Genomic DNA, 22,240 nt, shown 5'->3' on the forward strand with positions numbered 1-22,240 from the left:
TGGCCCCTTCCCCCCTCTTTCCCCTCCTCCCCCTCTCCTCCCCCTCACCCCTCCTCCCCCTCTCCACCTCCTCCCCCTCTCCACCTCCTCCCCCTCTCCCCCTCTCCTCCTCCTCCCCCTCTCCTCCTCACCCCTCCTCCCCCTCCTCCCTCTCTCCTCCCCCTCACCCCTCCTCCCCCTCTCCACCTCCTCCCCCTCTCCTCCTCCTCCTCCCCCTCTCCTCCTCCTCCTCCTCCTCCCCCTCTCCTCCTCCTCCCCCTCCCCTCCTTCTCCCTCTCTCCTCCCCCTCCCCTCCTCCCCGTGTCTGAGAGAGTGACTGCTAACCTGTCCGAGGGACGTGTCTGGGTGAGGTTCAGAGGATGTGTGAGCACCAGCCTGCGACGCTGAGGCTGCTGGGACGGACGCCTGGCAGGTTCTGGAGCGCCAGATGGGCCAAGGTGGAGGCGTGACACGGCAGGTCGGACGCCAAGGTCGGCGCCGACCTCCTCTCTCCATCACCCCCCGCAACTTCCTGCTCATGCTGCTCACGGAAGGCAGCCTGTCTTGTTGCAAGGCTGATGTGGGTTACATTCAAACAACTGTCACCTATTATATTGTTAACCCCCCCCTCCTTCCCCCACACATACACAAAACCGAATTAACTACCAACTGTATGGTGGAATCTCAGCAGTTACTATCCTGGACAAGTAGATTTTAGATGTTACTGTATTCTTATGGATTTTTTTAATATTGCAGATGTTGTAGGTGTGAGAAGGTGGATTTCTGTGAATGGAGTGGTCATCGGGAGGCCACTGGTAGATAACAGATACTATGTGCCTGGTGTGTTTTCATGAATGTGTGACTCCTGAACATGTCTGCTCCTGGGTCCAGACATGCTCCCGAGATGCAAAGCATTCAGTTGGAACATAAGTTTGTAGGCCACTGATTTATCAAGTTCAAATAACATAGATTTAGAAAGAACTTAGCCAAATAGGCTCCCATTGAAACAAAGTATTTTAGAAATATCCTTGCATGACGAAGACTTACATTATGAAATTGAATTGCATTATTTGATATGATAGTAGGAAAATTGTTTTCTTCTAGGTAACCCCAGTTGTAATGCGTAGAGCAGAACATCCAGAATGCTGTACAGAGGTTTGTTTGCCTCCATCTGCAGTAGATGGGTTTGGTATGTGGATGAAATGTAAAAATATTATGTTATCCTCACCCTTGAATTTAGCAACGTCAGATCTCAAATCTGCACTGTAATCTTTGAATCTGCGCACAGGAAATTAATCTTTACAACAGGAAATTACACATATCAGCGAACAGCGGCATGTGCAGTTCAGACATCTCGGGATTGATGACTACACTCAGTCCTCATGTCAAAGGGGTATTGCTAATCATCTTTCTTTCTTTCTTTTTTTACCAAACAAAAAAAAAACAGACATTGGACTGTAGCCTTTTGTCTCTAAGATGCTGTTGGTTCCCTCCTACAAACCAGTGCTGCAGTGCATCTTCAACTGAAACTGCAAACTCTTTACTTGAAGGAGCACTGGTCAAGTTCATGAAAACATCTATATGCATGAAGGGCGACTGCAAATTATCTTTCTGTGCTGTTATTTAAAGTGAGGATAGAGAATGTGTGTTTGCCGTTGTCAGTGATCCAGCTAGTTCCTGGGCATCTTCTGAATGAATTTATCCTCCTTTAAGGAAAGTGTTACAAGTGATAAGAATCTTTCATTTATTTTCAGTGTTTGTTGGTGTGTGTGTGGTTGTACTGTTAGAAGGAGACCATGGACCTTGTTTACTATGACGTGTGGTGTGCCAATGTATGGTAGTAGTAAAACTAACATTTTTGTATGAAGAACTGCTTCCGACAGCTTTATTATCAAGGATTTACTGTCCATGAACGATGGGCCAGGAAGCTGACAAGGCTCCCATCTGGAACACAGTTGAAGGAAAAACTTTTACGGAATTTGAGAGAAAGTTTGGATAGCAGTGCTACAAATCCACTGTGTGTTCTGTTGGCTACCAGACACGAGTGTGCCGTTACTATAGTTACCGTGGCACCAAATGCAAGCGTGTGGGCCTTCTAAATGTATCTGTCTCCAAGGACAACCACGTGATGTTTTTATATTTCAGTTACAACGTCTCTTTCAATGACAGTTGTTGATGCCGGGGTTTAATGTATAGTAGGGGTGAAAAAACGATAACAACCTATATCCACAGGCTGGGTGAGGAAGGGTCATCTGTTGATTATACTGATGAACACTAGGGGGCACCCTTTCTCCTAACCGGAGGCTGTTGGTGCAATCTCCTCTGGTAAGAGGTTTGCCTATGAAAACGTCAGCAAACTAAGTCCTTACGTTAAGTCTTCATCACGAGGGATAAAAACACATTTGACCTTGTATGAACTCTGTGGCGACCTCCTCTACCTCCCCCACCTCTTCCCAGAAGGAGCAGTCCACTCCTGGACGCCTGACAAGTAATCAAACAGACCCTGATTAAGAGACACTCAGCCAACGCTCTGTGCCAAACTCTGATTAGACGACCTCTGGCTGACCCCACCCCACCCCCAACTCTTGATCTTTCTGTATAGCCCCGCCCCTTCCTCACCTCAGTTCTCCTGTCTTTTGCTCTGTGCTGCTTCCCATCGCTAGGTGACGTGTCTTTGCTGTACAGTGTACCTGCATTACTTCTACATGAATAAATGAAATTGAAAGAAACAAGATCTTTCTCACGATCTTTTCTTTTTTTTTGCATGTGCCTGTTGTTCACATGTTTGTTTTTTTTAATTAATTTCTTCAGAGAAATAAATCTGTTGAGAAAAAATCGTTTGGTGTTCACCAACAGCTCAAAAAATTTAATAAAAGGTGCTCACATTCTGCCATGTTTCAAAACAATGTTGAATTGTTACTGAGAACACAATGGAAATTGACTGACAATATTTTTTTATTAAAAGCAGAGTTATCCATTCGAACATCCTAAGCCACACTGATCAGAATCATGCCAAATAGTCAACTGTAAAACACCATCTCTCACTGCAGTTTGGAATCGAAGCAATGTAAGAAAACTCAGCAATCACGGCCACTTCTTTCACAACGTATCATGGCAGGAGAGAAAGGCATATCTCACTGAGCAGGAAAGCTCCAAAACATACAATGGAAAAGTTTCAAATAACTACGAGGATGAGAAACAGCCCAACAAAATCATAATGAAAGAATCGGAACTAATAAAAAATATATATATCTGGAGAAACAAATCAACACATGATGACGTACTACCACTAATAACATGGACAAAAAACCATGACAGACTTAAGGCTCATTTTGGACCTGAGGGTTTCATACATACAATGTACAGATGTTGCTCACACTTTCTAGCGTGGCTTTATATGCACTTATATAATGGAGGGAAAGGAGAGGACAGTGGGGAAACATCCATCTATCAGTGTCGTTAAATTGAAGTTCCTACTGGCAGCCATGTTGGATCACAGTGCATTGCAGTTGCTGCACCGTGAGGCCAGGTGGATGGGAGCCATTTTGGCTCAAAACCCCGGTTGAGCCCAGTCCATTTGCACCACATATGAATCATCAACAATAGCAACGGTCTTAAACTAGACCCTAACAATGATGCGGTTAGAATAAATTCCCCGGTTGTTAAATTCCTGTGAGGCTGGCGAGCTTCAGTCTGGCTCTGACTCACTTCAACAGGAAGCTGTAGTACATAGATTCCATAGCGACGGTGGGTATTCCCGTTTCCCAATCTTAGTTAAATATGGTGCCGTTTACAATCCTGGTGCAGATGTGGCCCAGGTACCAGAAGCTCTGGATGGGTCCGCTTGATTTATCATCCCAGTCAGTTCAGTCAGGGCATCAAATACAGTAGTCCCATAGTTCTCCAAGAAGTCACTTGAACACAGCTTTGATTGCTCACACTGAAAGCTGTGTATGTAAATCAATCAGCATGTGTAGTTCTCTCTCAGCAGCCAGTGATGTGCTGCTATTGAACGCATATCCAGAGGATGCCTAAAGATAGACACCGGCTTGCGTTCGACCACATTTCGGACTCAAGACAGACCAAGTCCTCGTGAACGTCACTCCTCGCAAAATCCTTCATAAAGTACATGATATGGCAGAAGCTAGAAAAACAATCAAGACTTTTTCAGAAACAAAATGTTATCGCGGTCACATACATCCAGAAGCAGCTTTTGTAAGAAGCGTCGGCGCTGGGCTTCCAAACATCTCCTTCTGAAGATTTTTTTTTTTTAAACGTTGAAAGAAAGCCTCCACTTGACGGAGGTGGTCTTTGTAAGAAAACGATAGATTAGCAGAGAGTGGAAAACAAAGAGACTTGGCTGTAGCGTACGTCTCTCTTTCTCCCTCTGCGTCTCTGTGCTGCCTCCTGGAGAACTGTGGAGTCCTCAGAGCGTCGGTCATAGCAGCGTCCAGGCTGTGAGGGCGAGAGTCAACACGCTCACCGCTGAGGAGGCCGGCGACGTCGCCACCGCTCCCATGGCCAGCGAACCTGCAGGAAAGGAAGATTCTAGAATATTCAGAACAGGAAGATTCTAGAATATTCAGAACAGGAAGATTCTAGAATATTCAGAACAGGGAGATTCTAGAATATTCAGTACAGAAGATTCTAAAGGTTTCTCAGGCCTCAGACATGTACAATATCACATGAGACAACACAGACAATATGATATATTCGTGTATATTTAAATGGAACTACTAGAACTGCCTGCAGATGGAGCTACAGCATTGGTTTCATTGGCTGAGCCGTACGTCAATTATGACTCAACTCAACTGTTATATTTTCGACGTGAAAATGTGTTTTGAATTTTTTTGTGTGAGGAAAATGTCACATTTCCAGATGGCCAAGATGGAAGTGTGTATTTTTACCAGTACACGCATACAAAGGTCTAAAAAAGTCATGATGAAATATCACTGAAAAATTTAAAAAAATATGTCAAGTTCTAAGACTGATGGAACTAAATCCATTTTTAATCTGCACTTCAGTGTGTTCAGGTCTAAAATAACAACTGGTTGAGTGTAATTGCTCTTAGACGTCAGTAGGTGGCACTGCTGTGCTACACTGGATATTGCTCTTCATCTATTGCAGTGGTTCTCAACCCTGGTCCTCAAGTACCCCCTGTCCTGCATGTTTTAGATGTGTCCCTGCTCCAACACACCTGATTCAAATGAATGGGTCGTTCTCTAGTTATGCAGAAGCCTGCTAACGACCATTCATTTGAATCAGGTGTGTTGGAACAGGGAAACATCTAAAACATGCAGGATCAGAATCAGAATGGGATGGGGGGTACTTGAGGACCAGGGTTGAGAACCACTGATCTATTGCATGGAGTCATTGTTCTGGAAATTGCCTGTCTATTTTAAACTTTCACATAAGCTATTTTGTTTGGTTGCCGTCTCCAACGGGTGCAAAGACTTACGAGACAATGTTACAACTGCATCTCAAACCCAGATAAAAAATTATCAGGCGTCACAGGAAGGGACATCACATTTTTCTTACAAATTTTTACTTTCACTACTTAATTTGTTTGCACAAATATTTGTAATTTCTACTTCTTGCACTGTTGTTACACTGTTATGATGTTGTTATTAAACTGTTGATACACTTATGTCATTACACTGTTGTTACACTGTTGTTATGCTATTATTACACTGTAGTTACACTTTAGTTATGTTGTTATTACATTGTTGTTACACTGTTATGAGGTTGTTATTACACTGTTGTTACACTGTTGTAGAGGGAGTTAGTGATGTCTACATGACTGAGAATAGAGCCATCCCTTATCACCCATGGCCATATGGGAGAGGTTTGAAATTGTCTGCGCCAAAAAGGATTCCTGGCGAATGTGCGTGGGAATGTCTATAGTGTCTGTGATGTAAGGTCCAGTTACCAGCGTGACACTAAAACAAGTATTAGTAATGGTTACTTTTTACTTAAGTATATGTCAGAGCCCATACTTCTTTACTTTAACTTGAGTGAAAAAGTGTTGTCAGTACTTCAACTTTTACCAGAGTCTTTGGTAACACTTTATAATAAGTCAACGCTTTTTGGCATTTACAAAGTGTTAACTAATAGGTAGTTAACCCTTTATAAAACATTTTGAAACATTAACAATACATTATTAAATAGTTAATAAGATTATTATTAAATGCTATGTTAATCATTAATAAACACTGTTAAACATTATGGATTTGATTCATAATACAATTCATAAGGTGTTTGATAACTGCATTACCATACTTTATAGACAGCTTGTTAATATAGTTGCAAACCAGTAGTTTATAATCTGTTAATGGTACATGAGCTGGTATAGAAAGCATTAGCAAATGGTGAACAAACCATTTACATTACCTTTACAAAGCATGAGTAAATAACTAACAACATATTAACTTATGTCTTTAATTAATGTACGCCAAGTCGAAAACATGATGTACACTAATACTTAGCAGATGTCTTAACAACTATTTTATAAACACTTAGTAATGATGCAACTTGTGATTAGTAATGCAAGTTATAAAGCATTTACTAACTGTTAGTTAAGGCTTTTGTGTTATTTATTAAGGTATTCTTGTCCATTCTCAAACCTCACATTCACAAGGGTATCGTAACAACTATTTTATAAACACTTACTAATGATGCAACTTCTGATTAGTAATGCAAGTTATAAAGCATTTACTAACTGTTAGTTAAGGCTTTTGCGTGACCTAATCTAAAGTGTGAACTATCTCTGCCTTATTAAACATTTATAAGTTATTTATTAAGGTATTCTTGTCCATTCTCGAACCTCACATTCACAAAGGCTGAACATACGTTTCTCAAAAGGAAACAGACACAACACAATGTGATACACAAAATTACTATTTTATTGAAGTAATGACAGGCATGTGTCTTACTAACTACTTAGCTCTACTAGCCGAGAGTGACAGCGGTCGATACGATATTTCCCGGCATGACTGAACGGTCGAGGTTAGTAAGTTGTTTATTATATAGCATTTTTATCTCTTTTCATTTAAAACATGTCGTTTTGTTCAGCTCTACTCAAGTCTTCTCACGGTGTGTTTCAGGTGTTAGCACCTAGCAACCAATCTGAAATCTGAGCAACCAAACCTAGCAATCTGCCTAGCGCTTGTCGTTTATCTCTCTGTGTTCACACTTTTCTGCTCTTTTAGAAAGTTAAGAATTTCCTCGTCGCTGTTGATGTCTTCATTGTCATCTGGATAGTAAAACTCCTCGATCTCGCTCATTTTGAATATGACATCAGCGGAGGGCAATAAGAATACGTATCAGACCGCAGATGAGGTCAATACGCGCATAGATATATATAAATACTTAATACGCGGCTGGCATGACCATAGACATATATACTATGGGCATGACTACCCATTAGCCAATCAGAACGCTCGTAGTGTTGTTGCAATTGAACCAATATGCTGTTCTTATTGGTTCAGAAGACGTTCTCAAAAGAGTTGTTGATATGTTGCCTTGGAGATGTAGTGACGTCAAGATGGCGTCTGCTCCAGATTCGCCGTGTTTGATTTGGGATCTTCCCACGTATTGTTGTAGTATATAAGAAACCAAATGTTTACTCTTCGACAGGTCAGCAAATGTCTCCTCAATTTGTTAAAACGATTTGTTTGTAAACCTCGGCCTACGATCTCGGTTAACAAACGTTTTAACAAATCTCTGCTTTCAAAGGCGTTTGCAGACCTGTCGAGGAGTAGCTAAACATTTGCAGTTTATTACAGCCATTTTTGGAAAATAAAATACAGCTTCGGGTAACCAACTTTTATACCAATTCTACTGTATTGCTTCTTAATGGAAATAAAATACTATTTTATTACCCAGGTAAATAAATTAACAGCTATTTCTTCGAAACAAAGCCACAACATCTATAGGCCTATAGTCTTTCTATAAATGCTTAATAAGGCATAAATAGTTCACACTTTAGATTAGGTCACGCAAAAGCCTTAACTAACAGTTAGTAAATGCTTTATAACTTGCATTACTGATCAGAAGTTGCATCATTAGTAAGTCTTTATAAAATAGTTGTTAAGATATCTGCAAAGCATAGTGTACATCCTGTATTCGACTTGGCATACATTAATTAAAGACATAAATAAATATGTTGTTAGTTATTTACTTATGCTTTATAAAGGTAATGTAAATGGTTTGCTCACCATTTGCTAATGCTGTCTATACCAGCTCATGTACCATTAACACCTTTTAAACTACTGGTTTGCAACTATATTAACAAGCTGTGTATAAAGTATGATAATGCAGTTATCAAACACCTTATGAATTGTATTATGAATAAAATGCATAATTTTTAACAGTGTTTATTAATGATCAACATAGTGTTTAATAATAAGCTTATTAACTATTTAATAATGTATTGTTAATGTTTCAAAATGTTTTATAAAGGATTAACTAACTATTAGTTAACACTTTGTAAATGCCAAAAAGCGTTGACTTATTATAAAGTGTTACCGAGTCTTTTTAAACATGAGTATCTGTACTTCTACTTGATTGAAGGCCGTGTGTACTTTTGCCATCTTTGAAAGGAAGTGACATCACAGCAAGTGATGGCACAGGAAGTGACGCCAGACCTGCTATCCTGGGGATGGTGATCTGTCTGCTGCTGAGGCCCTCCCCTCCCTCGCTGAAGGGCTTGATCTGGATGACGTAGTCCTGGTTGACCGGCAGAGAGAGCTCCAGAGAGGTGCTGTTGGTCTTCACCACGCTGGGCTGGCCGTGCCTGTCCTGACTGTACATCACCTGGGGGGGGGGGCGACACACACAAACACACGCCTCAGAGGGTTGCCCTGGCGGCCCAGAGGGTTGCCATGGCGGCCTAGGGCAGGCACGCTAAACTGCTGGGTTTCGCCGGTCGGACTGAAAGCCCGGGTGTGGATCAGGGGAAGTTCAGCAGTGAGGGTAACCCAGTAACTAACACAGAGATGGTTAACATTTACATTTACATTTAGTCATTTAGCAGACGCTCTTATCCAGAGCGACTTACAGTAAGTACAGGCATTCCCCCGAGGCAAGTAGGGTGAAGTGCCTTGCCCAAGGACACAACGTCATTTGGCAGAGCCGGGGATCTAACCAGCAACCCTCTGATTACTAGCCCGATTCCCTAACCGCTCAGCCACCTGACTCCCAACTCAGCCAACCCAGAGATGGTTAGGTACGAGTTTTGTCCTTTCGATTCTATGGTGAGAAGCCTAGCACAGTCACAATGGGGGAAGCCGACCCCCTCTCTGGTCCTGGTGGGTTACTACACCCGGAAACATTAAATCACTACACACACATCAAATCATCCAGAATAAATGGAGGTCTCCTGACAGGAGAGGAGGCACTGTAGCGTTTCAAATCTCAACAAGGAATCTTCCAGGCTTACAGTACAGAGCCACACATTATCTTCCAGTGGACCACAGATATGTGGACCACCGAACACCAAACCTTCCTTCTGCTACACCTTGTTTCCCCCCTCCTCACTTTGTATCCGGTGACCTCGGACTCGTTCTCCAGCGCTCTGACTTGGTCCCACTTCAAGATGACCTTGGAGTTGGAGGTGTTCCACATGATCTTCACAGGAGCCTGGCTTGGTGCTGCACGACACAGAGGAAGGGGGGCAGGGGGGATTAGGGGAGGGAGGGGAGGGAGGGGAGAGGGGTGGTGCAGTGGAGAGGCAAGATGAGGAATAGGAGGCAGGGAAGGGAGGGATGAGGAGGGATGAGGAGGAGGGATGAGGAGAGATGAGGAATAGGAGGCAGGGAAGGGAGGGATGAGGAGGAGGGATGAGGAGAGATGAGGAATAGGAGGCAGGGAAGGATGAGGAGGAGGGGGGGTATGAAAATGCATTAGAACCGTGGATCAAAAAACTAACGGTTTTGTTGTTGTTGTTGTCAGTTTTATTTTATATATATTAAACACACACAAAATTATTCATAGAATTATGTAATATGTTTCCTGACAAGTACTTGAGTAAGAGAGAGAGAGAGAGAGATCAGCTCATTAGACAGGAATACAGAAGGAAAGAGAGAGACGTGTACCGAGAAAGAGAACAAAAGACGACAGAGCGAGAGAAAAAGACAGAAAGGCCCACTGGCAGACAGACAGAGAGAGAGAGAGACAGAGAGTGAAAGAATGAGAAAGCGAGAGAGAGATAAAGCAAGAGAGAGCGAGAGAGAGAGAGAGAGAGAGAGAGCGAAAGAGTCTGAGAGAGCAAGAGTAAGAAGGAGCAAAAAAATAACACAAAGACAGCAAAACAGACAGAAAGAAGAGATGTAGTTGTGGCATATTCCTACGTGGTTTCTTGGTGGTGATGTTGATGGTGGCACTGTGTGGGCCCAGCCCAGCGCTGTTGTACGCCCTCAGGGAGAGGTGATAGGTGGTGCTGCCCTCCAGCTCCCTGATCACAACAGACGTCTTGTTCCCCAGCGTCCGGACCACCCGCGCCTCCTCCTGCCCCTCCCCCTCGCCCCAGTACCTCAGCTTACACACACAGGAGACACGCAGTCAGGCCCTGTCTCACCTCCACAATCAGGCCCTGTCTCACCTCCACAGTCAGGCCCTGTCTCACCTCCACAGTCAGGCCCTGTCTCACCTCCACAGCCAGGCCCTGTCTCCCCTCCACAGTCAGGCCCTGTCTCACCTCCACAGTCAGGCCCTGTCTCACCTCCACAGTCAGGCCCTGTCTCACCTCCACAGTCAGGCCCTGTCTCCCCTCCACAGTCAGGCCCTGTCTCACCTCCACAGTCAGGCCCTGTCTCACCTCCACAGCCAGGCCCTGTCTCACCTCCACAGCCAGGCCCTGTCTCACCTCCACAGTCAGGCCCTTTCTCACCTCCACAGCCAGGCCCTGTCTCACCTCCACAGTCAGGCCCTGTCTCACCTCCACAGTCAGGCCCTGTCTCACCTCCACAGCCAGGCCCTGTCTCACCTCCACAGTCAGGCCCTGTCTCACCTCCACAGCCAGGCCCTGTCTCACCTCCACAGTCAGGCCCTGTCTCACCTCCACAGCCAGGCCCTGTCTCACCTCCACAGTCAGGCCCTTTCTCACCTCCACAGCCAGGCCCTGTCTCACCTCCACAGTCAGGCCCTGTCTCACCTCCACAGTCAGGCCCTTTCTCACCTCCACAGTCAGGCCCTGTCTCACCTCCACAGTCAGGCCCTGTCTCACCTCCACAGCCAGGCCCTGTCTCACCTCCACAGTCAGGCCCTGTCTCACCTCCACAGCCAGGCCCTGTCTCACCTCCACAGTCAGGCCCTGTCTCACCTCCACAGCCAGGCCCTGTCTCACCTCCACAGCCAGGCCCTGTCTCACCTCCACAGTCAGGCCCTGTCTCACCTCCACAGCCAGGTCCTGTCTCACCTCCACAGTCAGGCCCTGTCTCACCTCCACAGCCAGGCCCTGTCTCACCTCCACAGTCAGGCCCTGTCTCACTTCCACAGTCAGGCCCTGTCTCCCCTCCACAGTCAGGCCCTGTCTCACCTCCACAGCCAGGCCCTGTCTCCCCTCCACAGTCAGGCCCTGTCTCACCTCCACAGTCAGGCCCTGTCTCCCCTCCACAGTCAGGCCCTGTCTCACCTCCACAGTCAAGCCCTGTCTCACCTCCACAGTCAGGCCCTGTCTCACCTCCACAGTAAGGCCACCTTGCTCTTCAAACACAATGATAATTCACAAGAGAAAGGAGCTGTGCAGAGATAATACAAGACTGCCCTTCTCTACCTTTTATGAATCACTACGCCTTCACTAATAACAAGATTTGCAAAGGCTTACACTATTATGTGTCGTTTTCAACGGAGTGTGTGTGTGTGTGTGTGTGTGTGTCAGAAATGTGTCAAATGCTAAATTACTAAAAGACTGCTAAAAGCTTGAGTGCACTTGATGCATCTTCCCCAGAGTAATAAAACCAATGTATGACTCCCTTAAGGGGAGAATTGAACGCCCCTCAATTACTTTTAAATACTTTATTTGATTTGTGTAATTGACCCAGGTCTGGTGTGCCTGTGTGTGTGCGTCTGTCTGCGTGTCTACATTGTGTGTGTGTGCGTATCAACAGTGTGTGTGTGAGTTTTCAGTATGTCTGAGTGTGTGTCTGCATGTGTGTCCATGCTCTGACCTCGTAGCCCAGGATGCGTCTACGGTTGGTGCTCCAGGGGAGGGTCTTCCAGGTCACCTCCACCTGCGAGGACGACACACTCCTGGCCCTCAGCCTTCCTGGAGCTCTGGTGGGCTCTGCACTCACACACACAAACACACACATACAAATAAACACACACGTACGAACAAACACACACACATGTACGAACAAACACACACACACAGGCAGCATCATGCGTAGGTGCACAGACACACCAGCACAGACAAAATACACACAGATGAGAGACAAGAGTCAAAACCAATCAGGTGAATGGTGTTGTATGGGATTAAACGGTCTTGACAGTATCAACGATGACCTCACCTTCCTCCGCAGAGTGGATGGTTGTCACCGGGCCGAAGGGCCCCTCCCCTTTGTTATTGTACACGCCCACTTTGACGTGGTAGGGCGAGAAGGGCGGGATGCTCTCGTTCTTGAAGACGTATTTGGAGGCCTCGGGAGAGGTGACCGCCGCCTGCATCCAGCCCTGTGCCCCGTGAGGGCGGAACGCCACCACGTAGCCAAACCCAGGACCACCCTGCTGCTCCTCAGGGACCGGCTGGGGAGGGGGGAGGAGAGGAGGAGAGGGGGGAGAGGAGGGGGGGAGAGGAGGGGGGGAGAGGAGGGGGGGGAGAGAGGAGGGGGGGAGAGGGGGGGGGGGAGAGGGGAGGGGGGGAGAGGAGGGGGGGAGGGGAGGGGGGCAGAGGGGAGGGGGGGAGAGGAGGGGGGGAGAGAGGAGGGGTGGAGAGGAGGGGGGTGGGCAGGGGGTGGTGGTGGAAAGGAAGGAAGGAAGAATGGGGGGAGGGAAGGGGAGAGGGAGGGGGGCATTGGAGGGGGGGAGTGCAGTGGACGGAGGCGGGGAGGAACGGGGCGGAAGGAGGGAGTGGAGGGGAGAGGAGGGGGGGGGGGGCGGGGGTTGAAGGACACAAGGTTATTCTTACGGTAATGCACAAACCTCTCATGGTAACACACACACACAAACACACACACAAACACACACACAAGGCAGGGCGCTGGGTGACGTACCTCCCATGTGATGACGAGCTCCGAACGACCTCCACCACCTCCGCTCACTCTGGCTGGAGTCACCTTGGGGGCTGTGGAATCAAAGTTGTTTTCAGAAGGCTTCCTCTGCACTCCTTTCTTCCCGTCTCCATGGCAATATTAAACTAAATGTTTTCATTATTATTATTATTTCAATTTCACACAAATCCCCCTCTTCCTCCTCCTCATCACAACCATCATCATCATCTAGCTGCGACAAAGAGAGAGACAAAATATTCCAACGACCTCATACCTTATGCTAACATTACTGTGTAAAGAAGCCTTGACTGGAATGGCATCGTGAAGGGAACACAAAGTACTACCCAGAGGTGAGAAATGTGATTTCTCTATTCTCTGAGTGTGCTAAATGTTTTGAAAGAGTGAGTGTGTGAACGCTTAGACACGTACGCATGTCTTTGGTGCGAGCCTTCTTGGAAGACTTGCTGGGTTCTCCAGTGCCGATGGCGTTGGTGGCCAGAACCCTGAACTCATACTCCACCCAGGGGCTAAGGTCCACCACCATGGCTGTGAGCTGTCTGCCTCCCAACAGCTCAGGCACTGACAGAACAGGAACCAGGAAGGAACCAGGAGGGAACCCGACAAGAACCAGGAAATAACCAGATAGGAACCAGGAAGGAAACAGACAGGAACCAGGAAATAACCAGATAGGAACCAGGAACGAAACAGACAGGAACCAGGAAGTAACCACATAGGAACCAGGAAGGAACCAGAGAAAAACAAAGAGACAAACCAGTCAGTCAACAAGCACTGCTATTGGAATGTAGATGAACTGCACAATAGTTGATCATGCTACTTCAACCAAGTATTGGTATTGAATGATCAAATCCTGAATAATTCATTGTGAACACACACTCTCACTCTCTCTATCACATGCACACACACTGTCCCCTAAAACACATCCACACTTCCTCCACACACACCTCCACATACACCTTCGCGTTCCTACCTGTGGTTCCAGCTTGCCAGCCCAGGGAATAGGGCGTGCGGGCCTGGATGGTGTGGCTGAGGACTGGGCTGTGGTTGTCGGGGCCCGGGCTCCAGGAGAGAGAGGCGGTGGTCTCAGTCATGTCTGTCACCTGGAACGCCACCGGAGGACCTGGGGGACCTGCAAACCACCAGCACCTCAGTCACAATCACCACAGACGACTTGTCCTAAGAGAAAAGTTGTGCCCCTTTACTTCTAATCAGGGATGGAAGTTTCATCGAACAAACTGCAAATCTGTCCCTCCCCCGCCCGCCACTTTTTATTAAGAAGGTCATATTTAACGGTTGCTTCATCAGGTATTAAAAAAAGATGTCCCACCCACATTTGAAAACAAGCCTACGCCGCTGATTAAAATTGCATAGGATTTATTTATTTTGTTTAGGTGTACCTCTAACCACTACGTCAGTCGCGATAGACACACTGTCCACTTTGGTCTGGACGGCACATGTGTACTTCCCAGCATGCCTCAGCTGAATGTTCCTGATCATGATGTCACCCGCGGAACGCTGAAGGAGAGAACAATGATGCAATGACATGACAACAACACTCTAGAAGCTAAAACGCTTGGGGAACATTCTAGATTAATTAAATGATAATAAACCTTTTATTTCTGCTGAAACATATAACAAGCTTCCTCAAACATATGACGACTATTGCTCAGGCATTAAATATTACTTATTTCTACATGCAGCTACAATGCAAGATGTTCCAGGCAGGATTTGTAAGTGTAGACCAGCAATGCTCTCCAATGAAACCTTCCTGGTACATTGAAGTCTCCATCCAATCCTCTAAGAATACATTGTATACTGTACAATCACAATCTACAGGAATTAGACCGACCTTTCATACTTTAGCTACGTCCACTAGCAACCCCTTGATCTAGTTAAGAGGCTAGACTCGCTGCTGTCGCGCTTTGAGTAAAACTTGGGAGGGGAAAAGAATATCAATGACCATGAAACTTGCTATCTGAACAAGCAAATGAAGTCAGCACTAAAACAGTATTATGCAGTATTTATGTAAAAACTTTAATTGGTTTGACAAATTCTGAAAAACTTTCAATCCAATAAAAAGCACTGGAAAAAAACATGTTTCCCTTTTGGGCTGCATTGATGGAGGATAAAGAAGTCAGGTTAGGAATCAAAGACTTCAATTGAAATTATTGGATGAAAGTTTTAATCAAATTCTTTTTTTTTTTTTTACATAAATTATAAAGGCTTTCTTTCAAAGAGAATCTGCTTTTATTCTTGGCCCTGTCCTGTAAATCTATACAGTTAATATGTGGGCCTATTAACTATGACCTTTAACTGTAAGACGCATGTCAAAGTAACGTCTGTCTAAGAGTGATGAGCAAAAAAGATTTCATGTTTATACTAAGGACATTTTGTCAGAATCAAAAGCCCAGACTCTGAGAGACATTCCTGTCCATGGGTTAACTTATCGATCCTTTACTTTCTTAGTAAAGAAAGAAAAAATCGAATCATGGCACAAATTATAAGGTTTCAGACTGTATTACTGTAACCTGGAAACTAGATCATAAAGAAATGGCCTGAATTCTTTTCAACACTGTTTCACCATTATTTCTATTCATTGTTCATGTCCGTTCCCCAATCCTGAAAGGCATGTCCGTTTCCATAGCTTCCATTACGGAAACCAAGGAAATTTGTTTTTCCACCATTTGTGGCGGTCAACTCATATCATGTACTCTAAATTAAGCTGTCATATTTCTAGAAATTGCTTTTTGTATTTTACTATGTTTACTTTTTCCTTCCCAACAGGTTTGTGTCAATACTGTAGCTCAGGGTGTCAAGCACCTCAGTAAGACAGGGATAAACACTATCATCCCACAACCACCACCGCCAATGATCCCACACATTCCAGAATAAACAGAAGGTGATTAAGAACCCAAGCCATCATAATTACTTTACATAATGAAAGGAGAAATGTATTCGGAGGTAGAAGATCAAATGCAATGCTCGACTGAGCAAATTCCACAGGCACTGCTTTTGTCAATGAAGGAGGTGTTATCAACGAGCATAAAAGGCAAACAAACTCTCTTCAATTGTGATAAATAATGATTCATTATTGGGCAAGCGTGAAATGCTCTGGTAGAGCAGAGCTTGAGAGACCCTGAGGCAGTATGAAGGTAGATGTAACAAACAAGTATTCACCTCAGTTTCAGCCTCTGATCTACCAAAAAGTCAATTTAAGGGTTGTGCTCTTTGAAGGTAAACAACTTCGAACAAAGTCTACTAATGGTTTGGAAGTTTTGGAGGTTGTCAAAATGCTCCTCTGAAATAAGTTTTCCTTTACTTAAGATACTTTCACGAATGATATTCAACGTCTCCCCTTTACTAGAACGAAAGAAGCATTTACAGAAATCTTATGTCACACAAGGGCTGCACAAAGGGCAAAAAGAAAGTTGCACATTTTAAAAGCACCGCGTTACAAGAGTAATCCGTAAAGAAATCACTCACTCCCCCGACTCTCTCGAAGTACCCCCCATGGCTCCCGAAGTGGATGAGCTGCTCGTTGAAGAACCAGGTGAACTTGAGATCAAGCGAGGGGTCGTGGGCGACCTGGCAGGGGAGGACAATGCTCTCGCCCACAGTCACGTCCAGGTGCCCTGCCGGACTGGTGATGATAGTTTGCTCTGTAAGAACCAAAGCAGCACATTCTCAAGTTATCATAGAAAAACCTGCTTGGGGTCGTCTCACCTCAGATAGAGCATTCCTTCCTGAGCAGAAATGCTCAGAAATGCTTTTTTTATTTTCCTTTTCAACAGTTATTTCTTTCAACCTAGTTTCAAACCACAGAACAACTGTGGGAGGTCAGGGCTTGTTTTAATACATATTCCTTTCATGAACAGACTAGCGCATGTCAAAACCAAGTGCAGAATACAATGTGTGTCTTCCTCAAACTCAAGCGACCAGTTACTTACATTTACATTACATTTAGTCATTTAGCAGACACTCTTATCCAGAGCGACTTACATTAGTACAGGGACATTCTCCCGAGGCAAGTAGGGTGAAGTGCCTTGCCCAAGGACACAACGTCATTTGGAACGTCCAGGAATCGAACCGGCAACCTTCTGATTACTAGCCCGATACCCTAACCGCTCAACCACCTGACTGACTACTTCCACAAAGCCTCAACATGTCTGACTAACGTATCAGAGAAAGAGCAAGAGAGAAAAGATAGCGAGAGGGGGGGGGGGGGGTACTCTCTTGCACAAACCACCCTTTCCACAGGTCAGCCCAGAGTCTATAATTTGGTTCCATTTGCGCCCAGACAAACAGCCATCCCATTTCAACCACAGCGTGGGGCATGTTGGATATCAACATAATCTTTGGTCCGACTCGGTTGGGCATCTCTTTCCCTTCGACAATGCAAGCCGAATGCGGAGGGGGCCCGTACCGCGAGCCCGTGGTGAATTATGCATGCGCATCATAAGCGTCTAATGGACAGAAAAGCCGACACAGCGTGTCAGGGGGAGTAAAGGTCTGTTCTGCAGGCTGTCAAAACAAGCTAGTTTGTTTATCTCACACCCCCTGAGGTGGTCTGACTGGTAGTGGGGGTGCATTTCAGGTGAGGCTGGGAAACTAGATCTAGATTTAGACTGAGAAATGAGAGGGAGGACTTCATCAACATCCGGATTCTGAACTCCCACCTGATGTTTGCCTTGAAGATCAAGGGCACATCTTGGCCAACGCCTGTATTTCATACAGGAATGCAATTCAGCTACTGAGGGAAGTAAATGTGGAAGAGGAATGTGTAACGTTTCAGAAAGTCAACCAGACAAAATCAACCTGGGAGTTATATCACATGCTCCTTGAAAAAGGCTGGGATTGATTTCCGTCGGATGAAACTGGCTGCATTTCATGAATACCATATGTAAATATGATACAAAAAGATGTACTCGTGTAGGAGATAGCCCCATACTTACATGCGAAAGGACCAACAATGGGAAAGGAAAGAAAGTTTCATACAAGGAAATTTGCAATTCAAAACTCGCAAAGAATCACCAAAAAGGCATTTTAATAGAGCATTGTTGTTGACTCTGCTATTTAAAAAAGGCTAGGAAATTCATTGCCTTGCAGAAGCATGTGATTTAAATGGATTGAAGCCTTAAACAAACCCAGCACGGCTATTAGCCGGAATACAAAAGTATGAATTAAACATCAAGGCCCGGGTGCAAGTCAAACGCTTACTCTAACCTTGACCAATCAAGTAATTGTGCAGAATATCTTTGTGGCGTTTGGAAACGAGCTGCTCGTCTCCCATGCCATGTTTAGCATGTGGATAACTGTGGTTAGGAAGAACTGTGGTTTGGCTGCATGATGTTGGGTATGTGCAGATAGTTAACTTAAAAAATCTTCAAATATAAGTGGCACAGCCTGCTTTTCTAAGATATTGTAGGAACACAACCAATTTATTTTGAGCTGTTCAAGAATGATGTTCAAAACATTTGCCAGCTCATTACAATAGCTGAAAAGCAAGCGGAATTATCTTCAAAAAGCTTTTGAAATAAGTACCACACACAACACACAAAACAACCAGGAACTGGGCTGTAAAACATCCTGATTGGTTGAGGGTTAAGGAGAGTCTACCAACAACGACCAATCAAATCTGTCCACTTGGTTTGTGGGTCTCTCCGCTTTCTGCGTTACCTCATCGTGTGCGACAGGGCCAGTCTCATCCAAGATGATGAGGACCAAATCGCCCACCTGGAAACTGAACCACACACACACCTGTGCTGTATTTTTTGAGACAGTTGAAGAGAGAAACAGAAAAGCAAAGAGAGAGGGAGGAGAGGAGAAAACATGCAGGAAATGACCCGGGTCAGAAATTGAACCTGAGCTCCTGCGTTAAGGGCTTGGCGGACCCTGCACCTTACCTTTAACCAAGAGACTCCCGGCACTGCTGGCTACTCCAAACTGGTTCCTAGCCACACATGTGTAGAGACCGGCGTCCATTTTGGAAACGTTTGCAATCCGAAGACTTCCGTTTTCCAACACAGAGACCCTGAGGGGCGAGATTAAGATAGAAACATTTAAACAGAACAACTTATCTCTGCGTTAAGTTAGACTGTGACTGTGTGTTGAAAAAACAGCATTTACTGCCAGCATCACTTCATAACTGTATATGTTCTAGTGGTCATTTAGCAGACGCTCTTATCCAGAGCAACTTACAACTTAACCCTTGTGTTATCTTGGGGTCATTGTGACCCATCAGTCATTGTGACCCACCATCGTATTGCGACAACATTACTGCATACAAAAACAAAGTGAAGCATTTTATTTTAACCGTCGGGCTGTGTCAGACCCCCCACATTGCGAAGGTTAAAAGAAAATTATTTTTATTTGTTTTTGTATTGGGTACAATTTGGTAAACACAACGATAGTTCATTATGAACCTTTGGGTCATGTGACCCGAAGGCAGCACAAGGGGTTAACTTATTGTACAGGGACATTCTCCCCGAGGCAAGTAGGTTGAAATGCCTTGCCCAAGGACACAACTTCGTTTTGCACGGCCGGGAATTGAACCAACAACCTTCTGATTAATAGCCCGACTCCCTAACCGCTCAGCCATCTGACCCCCATGGACACATGAAATACGTAAACACATAACTCGTTACTTGTACCTGCATCTGTTTTGACTGATAGCCTACCTCACTCCTCACACGATTGTAGGTGAGAAACCTTGTCACCTACAATCGTCAGTTCCTTTAAAAAGGAACTGACAGTGAATTTTAATCCTCTTCTTCTGCGGTGTAAACTTGTGATGTGTTGGAATTTTTATCAGCTGTTACATTACCTGTTAAACCCACATTGAGACTTAGAATCATGTCCAAGTATTGAGATTTAACAAGTAGAGTAACGGCATCCGCAGCAACACTGAACATTTCATTAAAAAAATTACCCAACTGTACATTTTCATTTTTGTCATTTTAGCAAGCGAGGAGGCCACATAGCCTACTTAGATCAATGTTTTATATCAATTTATCTTCATCTTAGTCTTGAATATGGAAAATGCCGCCTGTGAGTTCAACAGCATATCTGTCAATCATCATAAAATTGCATAGAGGCAAAAAAAATCACAATCTTTCACTTGTAGGTGAGTTGAACTGTTTGTGATTCGCATTTTGAGACTGTTCAAATTAAGGGTTTATTGATGCCTTTGCAGATATCATGACTACTATAGAATCATAATTAAGGTAAGGTAATCCAGACCATGGTTCTCATACAATAACGTGTTGCCGGCTACATACCTCACACATCTATAAATACACGCCAAAACAGGTGCGGTGAAGTTTATACACGTTTACATTTAGCAGACTTACAGTAAGTACAGGGACATTCCCCTGAGGCAAGTAGGGTGAAGTGCCTTGCCCAAGGACACAACGTCAGTTGGCATGACCGGGAATCGAACTGGCAACCTTCAGATTACTAGCCCGACTCCCTCACCGCTCAGCCATCTGACTTTTACTGTTTACTGTTCTATGTACCTCAGAATCAGAATCAGAATGGGATTTATTCGCCATGAAAGTTTGCACAGACAAGGAATTTGCTTTGGCAGGAAGGTGCATACAATAAACATATACCTAAAATTTAAATATGTGGACTATCTATACTAAGGGTACATAAACTAGCAGTACTAAGTGGGATTAGAATAGAATTAAATATACAATAAAATAAAATATAAGTTGCCGTAAATTACAATATAAAAATACAAAAATACAAATATTACAAAAAATACAAATGTACAAGATACCATTTTGTAATGCAGTGCAAAAAGCAGTGTGTTTATCTGTATACTTTGTACCTTTTCGAGCAATAAAAAAACAGGTGCGATGAGGGAGTGAAAAGTGGTTTCTAACCTAAAATAATGAGTATTCCCTACACATAAAGAGATGTTACATTTTTTATAGTCACGTTGCCATATGCTTGTCTGACAATGTGAAGCATACTGTAATACAATAGCAGATTTTGTTTCATCGAAGGATCACACCATCTCCTTCCCGTTGTCAGCGGAAAAACGCACGTTCTAAGCCTCCCTCACGTCATCCAAACTATAAAGAGTGCCAGAACTGGCCGACACCCAAGACACATTATAAGCTTTAATAAGACATTCATCCCCTTGAAACACGCTGCCCAACAGGCTAGGTCTTACAAGATCATCAAATCTGACCTACTAAGCTAATACGCGAAGATCCAGCGAATTAGAATGCAGCAGTGTATTCTGTGTACTATAACTGGTCCCTAAGGATAACCAATGGGGTATTTCCCCCAACACTACCCCAGGGTTTTCTGGTGTTAATAGCCCATAATAAAGAGTTATGGATATAAGACATCACAGGGACTCTAAACTGCAGTATCCAGCACTTTTCCCCCAATTCATCTCTCACAGGGAGTAATAGGATTTGAAAGGGTGAAGAAATTGTTTCCTCTTTTGTTCGTAGTGTAGTCTTTGCTCCAGGACTTCTTCACAGCCATTGAGGTTTAGTGGAAATTTGTGTGGTGCATAAAAACAAAGACTGGCGTGGAGATAAACGCAAAGATGGCCGACCACACATTTATAACGTCACAAACAAAGTCTCATATTCAAATCATGTGCGGTTGGAGAAGGAGTCTCCTTGATCTTGATGTTCAATTACATTTTGCCAACTCTCTTTGAGATTATAATCTGGGAAGATGCCTGCTTCCTGCTTGGATCTGTATAACAGGATTAAGGGCTGCTGACCTCAGTATAACAATCGTTCACTCAAGAGGGCTATTTTCAGTGTGACTTTGACAAAGCTATTAGTTCAATCTGTTTTTACAGGCAGTCGGACTGGTCAGCATCGAAATGTAATTATGGTAAGCACATTAATGTTAACCTTATCGCCCTGTAGTGCGCTGGAATCCTGTTATATTAAATCCTGTTAGAAGTGACTGGCACAGCAACTTGATCTCATATCGTTTCGTCACTTACTGAGACGGTGAATATGTTAACACAATGTTACAAATGTCACCGTTTCAGGTATAAT

The 22,240-nt window shown here is 44.4% G+C and overlaps 1 protein-coding gene across 1 annotated transcript in view; it reads right to left on the bottom strand.

The window, feature by feature from the left end:
* Positions 1–4,168: 4,168 nt before the first annotated feature.
* The window catches only part of cntn3a.1 (contactin 3a, tandem duplicate 1), a 48,338-nt gene continuing 30,266 nt past the window's right edge, over positions 4,169–22,240 (bottom strand). Inside the window, exons 10-21 of the mRNA XM_062460231.1 lie at positions 19,109–19,236; positions 16,689–16,864; positions 14,603–14,720; positions 14,176–14,334; positions 13,617–13,766; positions 13,191–13,261; positions 12,489–12,723; positions 12,147–12,262; positions 10,329–10,515; positions 9,517–9,629; positions 8,625–8,793; positions 4,169–4,512 (exon numbers count right to left, since the gene is read on the bottom strand). Coding sequence (XP_062316215.1) covers positions 4,418–4,512; positions 8,625–8,793; positions 9,517–9,629; positions 10,329–10,515; positions 12,147–12,262; positions 12,489–12,723; positions 13,191–13,261; positions 13,617–13,766; positions 14,176–14,334; positions 14,603–14,720; positions 16,689–16,864; positions 19,109–19,236 — 1,717 coding nt within the window. The 3' untranslated portion in view covers positions 4,169–4,417. The remainder of the gene's footprint in view (positions 4,513–8,624; positions 8,794–9,516; positions 9,630–10,328; positions 10,516–12,146; positions 12,263–12,488; positions 12,724–13,190; positions 13,262–13,616; positions 13,767–14,175; positions 14,335–14,602; positions 14,721–16,688; positions 16,865–19,108; positions 19,237–22,240) is intronic.

This window comes from Osmerus eperlanus, chromosome 4 (genome assembly GCF_963692335.1).
Source record: "Osmerus eperlanus chromosome 4, fOsmEpe2.1, whole genome shotgun sequence".
NCBI lineage: Eukaryota > Metazoa > Chordata > Actinopteri > Osmeriformes > Osmeridae > Osmerus > Osmerus eperlanus.